General features: G+C 40.9%; 1 protein-coding gene across 1 annotated transcript; it reads right to left on the bottom strand.

The window, feature by feature from the left end:
- Nucleotides 1-922: 922 nt before the first annotated feature.
- Nucleotides 923-8701, bottom strand: LOC112239850 (zinc finger protein 501-like). The gene is made up of 2 exons (XM_024408246.2): nucleotides 8042-8701; nucleotides 923-3917 (listed from the first exon to the last, which is right to left on the bottom strand). Exons 1-2 carry the CDS (start codon nucleotides 8364-8366, stop codon nucleotides 2701-2703), a joined length of 1542 nt encoding a protein of 513 aa, XP_024264014.1. The 5' UTR covers nucleotides 8367-8701; the 3' UTR covers nucleotides 923-2700.
- Between the last annotated feature and the right edge of the window lie 215 nt (nucleotides 8702-8916).

Genomic DNA, 8916 nt, shown 5'->3' with positions numbered 1-8916 from the left:
ACTAAAATGCAAGGGGCTGAGGCAAACCAGGAGGACAAATTACCCTCCCCCCCCCCGCCACTCTCTTAGCCCCCTCCACACCCCCTCCCTCTCACTTCCTGCCAAGCTCCCCCTCTTTATCCCTTTCTTCTTTGGTGAAGGAGGTAGCGGGGAGACACAACGTCCCATCCCCGCTAACTCCTCCACCAAATCCCTCATTTCGACCTCGAGGAAGCCTGGCAGGCTGTCCCCCCACTCCTTCCCCCCCCCCATCCCCCCCCCCCCTCCCAACTCCACTCCTCCCTCCTTCTCCGTCACTGTCCCCGTTCCTTCTTCCACTCCTTCTCGTACCACTGTCCCCTTCTCCCTCTTCTCAGCTCCTCCACGTTCTTCCACCTTCTTTTTAATCTCCTTCTTTTTTCCTTCTTTCCATCTTTCTCTCTCCTCTTTCTTTTCGCCTCTTCCTTCTTCCCTTCTTCGTCCTTCTCCTTCCTTTCCCCTGTGCCATCCGTACAATCCGCATGCGTCCCTCTTTCCTCCCCCATCCCCCGCTCCCCCAGCTGCAGACGCGTATGACCTGTGACGAGCCGGGCAATCACGCCACAGGTGTACTTTCGAGCCACACCCGTGGCAAGCCTTGGGCTCGTCACACTCCTTGGCCTAGTGCTCTTCCGACCCACAAAAACGACATTTCTTGGCGCTGCACGAGGCCAGGATATGGCCGTAGGCCATACAACGCCTGCAGAAAGGGGGCTGACGTGCTTAGTAGAGTGTTCCCCTGTCAGCCCCCAGGGAGAACATCGCCGGAGGATGGAGGTAGCCATCCACACTCTTCGGGGACTCCCTGAGTAACGCCTGGAACCCTCTCCTCCTGTTCCAGAAACCCAGGGAGTCCCTGAGGTACCTCGCTGAGGAGACATTGTCCATGTACCTCCCCAGAAAGGCCCTCACCTCTTCATCTTTCACATGCGGATTGTACATGGTTACGGTGACCACCCTGAAGTTGTTCTTCGCCAGGCTGGTCACCACATAATGGCACAGGGGTCCCGTTTTCTCCGCTTCCTTTGCCATCTTCAATACATCATCATGTTTCTCCTCTTTGTGAAACGTCACATCGAAAGCCTTCTCATTCGGGTTCCCTTGAAGGCAGAGTACTTCCTTCACCTCTATCCTGAGGCATCCCATCAATATAGTCCTTCCAAAAGTTTCCCTGCCCCAAGGTTCCATCTCCTTTTCAGTCCATGAAAATCTTACGGTATTTGCTATACCAATCCCCGGAACCGACCAGGTTTGCTTGTTTGTATTCATTTTTCTTCAAAAAAAAGCTCTCTTCAGAAAGAAGCTTCAACCTAAAATGAAAACATCTTAAACCAAAAAGGTGGAGCAACTAAAGCTGTTGACTCTCGACATCTATCAAGACCACTGTAGCACTGGGCCAGACACTCTTAAATAGAACCTGGACCAGCTCAGGTGAAACACCTTCCCACTAACGAGATGGACAAGCCAGCACAGGTGTAACACATACTGACTAAGGAGGTGACACCAATCAGTGTGTCCTACGTGCTAACGAGCTATACCTGCTGACGAGCTTTACGTTCTAAAGTCCAACCTCAAAACATAAATGGAAAAACCAAAGCCTGTAACACCATCCCCCTTAAGACAACAAATATAACCTATATTTTTGTTGGACAAGTTTGCTTACCACCAACAGAAAACAACTTCCATTTCACATTATAATCTACTACAATGCTTCACCTTCTACAATCTAAACACGGTATCTACTCGCTGTCAACAATTAAAAGCAAGAAAAAACACGTACTTCTAAATGATAATATACAATCATTGAATTTTTTTCTCCTTTTTCTTCCTATAGAATCAAAGAACTCACTAGCTTCTAGAACTCTCATCCCCTTGGAGCGAGCCCAAACAAAACTCAAATCAAATTGTATTAGTCATGTCTGATTTCAAGAGCAAACTCCTGCAATATCTCGATAGGCATGTTGTTGGATCGGGGCCCAGTCCCCAATGTCATGCTCTAGTACATTTGGGTTGGAACATCTGAGAATGATCCCTGCTATTCTAAAAGCAGGATAACAATTCCAATATAATTGTACACAAAAAATAGTCATTTGGTTGCATGAATAATTATGATTACTAAATGTTACATGAATTGTAAATATGAAATATCAAAAGCAAATGGACACCCCTTTGTAAACATGGACTGATAAAAAATGTATATTTTGTCAGGCTGGATGTTTGAAATATGAGGTGATTTGCATCACTCTTCTTCAGTTGTGGAATAAAGACAATTGGCACTTGGATGTAAAGAAATGCTGGAGTGATGTAAGATTGTTAATAAAATTGATTATAGACCAATTTATTATATTGTGTCCATGTGTATAGGCTGCAAGTACGTTGAATTTAAGTTGTTTTCAAGTCATTGAAAAAAAGACCCGAAGACATCTTATCAACTTTCAGTTTTCAACGTAGCAAGTTAGACAGTTTTTGTTAAATCTCATAAATAGTACTCTTTCAATTCAGAGCAAACGTTTAGGGTTCTACATTCTGACATCCCTTAAAATACTGCTCCTACAATGTTAAAACATTCTACATTGTGACATCATTAGAATTACTGCTCCTACAATGTTAAAGCATTCTATATTGTGACATGACTAAAATACTTCCACAATATTGAAAACATTCTACATTATTTCATTGATATCATGAAACAACATGTATTTTCTGATGTTTGATCAGAGATCTTTTATCAGAGTATCTCTTCCCACATTGATTACAGCTATGCGGTTTCTCTCCTGTGTGTGTTCTCTGGTGAGATACCAGGCTGCTTAGCTGAGTAAAACTTCTCCCACATTGATCACAGCAATACGGTTTCTCTCCTGTGTGTATTCTCTGGTGTACAGTCAGAAGGCCAGATGAAGCAAAACTCTTCCCACATTGATAACAGCTATAAGGTTTCTCCCCTGTGTGTGTTCTCTGGTGTGATGTAAGGCTGGTTGAATGAGTAAAACTCTTCCCACATTGAGTACAGCTATAAGATTTCTCTCCTGTGTGTGTTCTCCGGTGTTTTGTCAGACAGCCAGATGTACCAAAACTCTTCCCACATTGATCACAGCTATAAGGTTTCTCTCCTGTATGTGTTCTCTGGTGTGATGTCAGGCTGGTTGACTGAGTAAAACTCTTCCCACATTGACCACAGGTATAAGGTTCCTCTCCTGTGTGTGTTCTCCGGTGTGTTGCCAGACGGCCAGATGAACCAAAACTCTTCCCACATTGGTCACAGCTATAAGCTTTATCTCCTGTGTGTGTTCTCTGGTGTGATGTCAGGCTGGTAGACTGAGTAAAACTCTTTCCACATTGATCACAGCTATAAGGTTTCTCTCCTGTGTGTGTTCTCTGGTGTTTTGTCAGACAGCCAGATGTACCGAAAACCTTTCCACATTGATCACAGCTATATGGCTTCTCTCCTGTATGTGTTCTCTGGTGTATAGTTAGATAGCTAGATGTAGTAAAACTCTTCCCACATTGATCACAGCTATAAGGTTTATCTCCTGTGTGTGTACGCTGGTGTACTATCAGGCTGTTTAGCAGAGTAAATCTCTTCCCACATTGATCACAGATATAAGATTTCTCTCCTGTGTGTGTTCTCTGGTGTTTTGTCAGACCACGAGATGTGCCGAAAACCTTTCCACATTGATCACAGCTATATGGTTTCTCTCCAGTGGGAATTCTTTGATGTATTTTAAGGTCTGATGAAGAGTTGAATCTTTTCCCACAATCAGAGCAGCAGTGAGATTTCTTCCCTGTGGGTCTCTGCTGTTGTATTTTGAGGTGTTCTGATCTGGAGAGACTCTTCTCTGCCGCATCAGCATAATGTTGTTGAGGCTCCACAGAGGATCCACGATAGTCCCGTCTCTCTCCTGTGTGAATGACAAAGTCAGACAGATGTTAACCTGTTGAGTGTATGGGGCAGTATTTCGATTTTTGGAGGAAAAAACGTACCCAAATTAAACTGCCTATAATTGTCAGATTAGGATAGAAAACACTCTAAAGTTTCCAAAACTGTCAAAATGTTGTCTGTGAGTATAACAGAACTGATATTGCAGGCAAAAACCTGAGGAAAATTCAACCAGGAAGTGGCTTCTATTTTGAAAGCTCCATGTTCCATTGAATGCCTTCCCTCCATTTAAAGGGATATCATACAGATTCATTTTCCTATGGTTTCCCCATGTTGTGAACAGTCTTTAGACATAGTTTCCGGCTTTTATTTTGAAAAATGAGCGAGAAAGATCATATCGCGTCAGTGTATAGCTGGGTGTCCCCAGAGTTATTTTCTCTCTCTCTCTCTCCTATTGAAGAAGCTACAGTCCCGGTTGAAATATTATCGATTATATATTGTAAAAACCACTTATTGATTATAAAAAACGTTTGACATGTTTCTGTGAACATTACGGATACTATTTGGAATTTTCGTCTGTGATGTCGTGACCGCTCGAGCCTGTGGATTTCTGAACATAACGCGCCAACCAAATGGAGGAATTCTGGATATAAAAATAATCTTCATGGAACAAAAGGAACATTTATTGTGTAACTGGGAGTCTCGTGAGTGCAAACATCCGAAGATCTTCAAAGGTAAGCTATTTAATATATTGCTTTTCTGACTTTCGTGACCAATCTACTTGGCTGCTAGCTGTTTGTAATATTATGTCTACTGAGAGAGATGTCCTTAAATAAACGCTTGGTATGCTTTCGCCGAAAAGCTTTATTGAAATATGACATGCCAGGTGGATTAACCACCACCTAAACTGTGTTTTGCTATATCGCACTTGTGATTTCATGAAAATTAAATATTTTTAGTAATTTAATTTTAATTTAGCGCTCTGCAATTTAGCGGATGTTGACACAAATGATCCCGCAAAAGGGATGGGTGCATCAAGAAGTTTTAAAGGCCCACAACAGCAGAAATCCACTGTTTTATTTGAGGTAAAAGATGATGCCCAGAGCATACCCATGAGTTCTACAACAATTGACGTCTGTTAAATTATTTGACAATGAAGACAGTCAAGTTAGCAACAAGTCATATTTTATCTTGTGGTAACTAGAAATAAGTTATTCAAGTTGTTGAAACTCTAAGCAGTGTGCCAGACAACTATTGGTCTCCAATGTAGGCCCTTTTCTGTGATTGCTAAAATTGCAGCACGAGGGCAAAGCACAAACAGAAACACCTCCCTGCTAATGAGGAAACCGATAGTTATGGATGTAGTATATCTGCCTGGAGCAAAAATGGTGAGCAAAGATTTTAGTTTTTCACAATGTATTACGAATATTACAGTGCAAGATCAGGAGTGCTACTCAAGGAAACTCACATTAAGCTCTGTGTCTATTCCCTAATTCACCGCAGTGGGGGAAAACTCAGGGGAGTTCTCATAGGCTGACAGCAAAAATAGCCTCCATTTCCAGGTTGAATATGAGTACATTTCACACTACTTTTGGATTATAATTGTAAGGCTCGCTTGAATGTCTAATATGGCTAATATGTTTGTGTTTTTGTAGCAAATCAACTGCTATATACTTAAAAACACATAGTAAAATGCTCTTTGGCTAGCTTTAACATCAGCCATAACTTCACCTAACAATAACATAGACCTAGGATTATAAATCATTTAATATTTCAGGTGAAACATGGAAACTAAAATGTCTGTCATGACATTTCATAACCAGATAATTTTGTGAATAATCCCACTAGGCTACTCTGTAATGGGTTGTCATTCTAAATGTCCTGAACAAAGGAAAATAGCTCTGTGTGTTGTACAATAGCCTATCCATCAAGGAACAGTTCTCTACACATTATGAGCAAAGTATCTCCATTTCCAAACAGACTAACGAGACCCTACTGTAAATCAGCAGATAATTACATTATAAACATCAATGTGTTAGGCATGTTGGATCCAACGTGGAGCACAGCATAACTGTCTTTACCAGAGTAATGAATGAAGAAGCACTTTGGTTGTTGTGGCATGACGTGATGTTTGTCATGTGACTGGCATTCAGAAAATGATTTCCTGGATCAGCTGATGATAGTTAAACATGTGACTGTAACAAAACAGCTACACTATTAAGAATTATGTGTAATTATTCTTTTAAAGCGTTAATGACAGTATCCATTTGGATGTTGTCAATAAAGTTAAGGTGACTCAGTTACAACCATTGGATTTAGCTAACTCTGAAATGATTTAGGATTTCTGTGTCCATGAAAACTGTTTTTCCAGCGTAACATAAGGAGACACTAAATGTTACGTAGTTAGAGAGCATTTTCAGAGATCTGAATACAAAAAAAACTGTCCGACAGCAAGATCCAGTATTTAAGTTGAAGTTCATCATATGACAAGCGTAACATTATGACTATAACTATTGTTCCCCGAAGGAGAAGGTGATGAGGTGATGAGTGTGAGACTCTGATATATTCCTTAAATGTAATACCGCTCTTCACCGACCCAGGAAGTGGCGGGGCCAAACAGGTGTCGTAACTTGTTCATAACTGGCACACAGATCGGTAGTAATGGTCAGATAAATTGGCTCTCTAAATGGAAAAAGTTCGCCGATTTTACCGTAAACTTCATGAGCATAACGTCAGAATTTAGGAAGGCCAGCAGCATGTCGGTTGGTTATTTTCTTCTGGTTATATTGATCTCTGGCTTCCTCAAGTCATTTGTGTTAATTATTTAATCAAACGCTTGAAGCATCAGTTCAGTTCAAGTTCTATATGGTTCTATGTGGAAAAATACGTCATAACATAACAAGTTCCGCACAAACAGTTGATTTGATTCAACACATACAGATGATTTGATTCAACACATACAGTTGATTTGATTCAACACATACAGTTGATTTGATTATACACATCATAACATTCAACCAATCAATTGGTAGAAAGAGAGCAGTATGTTTTTGTTATCTGGGACACCCTAGAACATACAGTGCATTCAGACCCCTTCCTTTTGACACATTTTGTTACGTTACATTCTATTCTGAAATTGATGATTTATTACATTATATTACATATACATACATTTATTAATGATCAATCTACAGACAATATCTCATAATGACATCACAATACCCCATAAAAGTGAGATTTTTGTTTTTAGAAATGCTTGGATACCAGTGGTTGTATCTCTGTAGGACATGCCAGTAGGTTACAGTAGGTTGTATCTCTGTCGGTCATGCCAGTAGGTTACAGTAGGTTGTAACTCTCTGCCATGCCAGTAGGCTACAGTAGGTTGTATCTCTCTAGGTCATGCCAGTAGGCTACAGTAGGTTGTATCCAAGTGGAAACAATTATCAACCCAATGTGGAAAATGTTGAATTTGGTCAACAACAAAATGAATGGCATATTTGCTACGTGAGGTTTACTTGAACCAACAGAAGTTTCGTAATCCTTAAGTTGTTATGTGGACACGTGATATACCGACAACTTCGATAAAAACATTATAGAAGTTGTCTCCAGATCGCTATGCATATTCATGCCATGAGGCTAGTAGCTTAGCATCTCTCCATTGAATACAGGCGGTTGACAACAACAACCCTCATAGAATATAAACAATAGATTACAATAATAAGATGTATCCACCGATCCAAAGAAATGATAGGCAGGAGAAAGACAACCCGCAGTGTCGCTTTGTGGACAACGACTCCCCTTGTTAGGGCAGGGAGACATCTTGTCAGTATATCCATAATCTTTGGTGTAGCCAACCAAACTCTCACATGGCACTATTGGGGGGCACGGTGTGTAGTAAAACATCACTACATGAAAATCACTATATGCCATGCCCCCCCCAGTCTGCGGTCAGCAGATAGACCCTTCTCAAATATATGTGTTAAGTCACTTTGTGGAAACGGAATGGAGAAAACAAGGGGTAGCTTGTTCTCTACGTAGTCTGATTCTAGACATATCAGTCGTCATCCCAGGGCTCTCCGTTGAAGAGGTATTGATGAGCTAACTCCGAATATCCAAAGTTAAAAACACATTTAAGGCGGTACTTACTGGTGTTAATCAGATCTCCTATCTCCTCCTCTTCATCTTTCAATGTGACAGTAATCTCCCCTTCCTTCTTCACTCCAAAAAATGCATCCTCCTCTTCTTTTACTGTAACATCCTCCTCTTTCACTCTGAACGAGTCTTCCTCTTCTTTCACTGAAACGTCTTTCTCTTCTTCTTTCACTGTAACAGCCTCACCCTCTACTTGTTTAACTGTAACATCCTCCTCTTCCTTTTCCTCTTTCACAACAATGATCTGCCACAGACCCTCTTTCTCCGTCCAGCAGACCTCCTCTTCTTTAACCGGAGGAGAGTAGTTTAGGGAGCTCATGGTCGGGGATGTTAGTAAGCTATCATTAGCGACTAGGCTAGTGCTAACTTAACCAGCCAGCTACTATAGCTGACTAACACAAAATAACGCAATATTAAATTAAATAGGTTAACAAGTAGATACGACAGAAGTGTGTCTAAAACACAGTAGTTAATATACACCGAGAGCGTCTAAATAGCTTGAATCTTTCGGCTATGTTGACTAGCAAGCTACCGAGGTGGTTGACGAGCAGTATCTGAAGAACCGTCCACTAGATTATACGTCACGCTGGCAGCGTCGCCTGAAAGACGCACACCTCGTCTGCTGACTGGAGGGGAAACGCAGTTGAGGATCATATTTTATTTTCAGATAAAGATTATTTTAAATGGATTTAATTAAATAATACTATTATATTGAGACATAACAGAGACCTGAATGTGTTGATTGATTAGTGCGAATAAAAAAATGTTTACTACAGAACATTTAAGGCAGTTTCATTTAAGTCACCATAAAAATCTAAATAAGTAGCTAGCTACTGTAGGTCTATACTGTTCCTACATGGTGTAACAAT

This window comes from Oncorhynchus tshawytscha, linkage group LG07, assembly GCF_018296145.1.
Source record: "Oncorhynchus tshawytscha isolate Ot180627B linkage group LG07, Otsh_v2.0, whole genome shotgun sequence".
Taxonomy (NCBI): Eukaryota; Metazoa; Chordata; class Actinopteri; order Salmoniformes; family Salmonidae; genus Oncorhynchus; species Oncorhynchus tshawytscha.
The sequence above is the reverse complement of the archived record's forward strand: the minus strand, read 5'-3'. Positions and strand labels throughout refer to the sequence as shown.

Coding starts and splice junctions, on each gene's coding strand:
- LOC112239850 (XM_024408246.2), bottom strand. CDS start 8,366: ATGAGCTCCCTAAACTACTCTCCTCCGGTTAAAGAAGAGGAGGTCTGC. Junction 3,918..8,041: donor AGGAGATCTGATTAACACCA/GTAAGTACCGCC, acceptor TCATTCACACAG/GAGAGAGACGGGACTATCGT.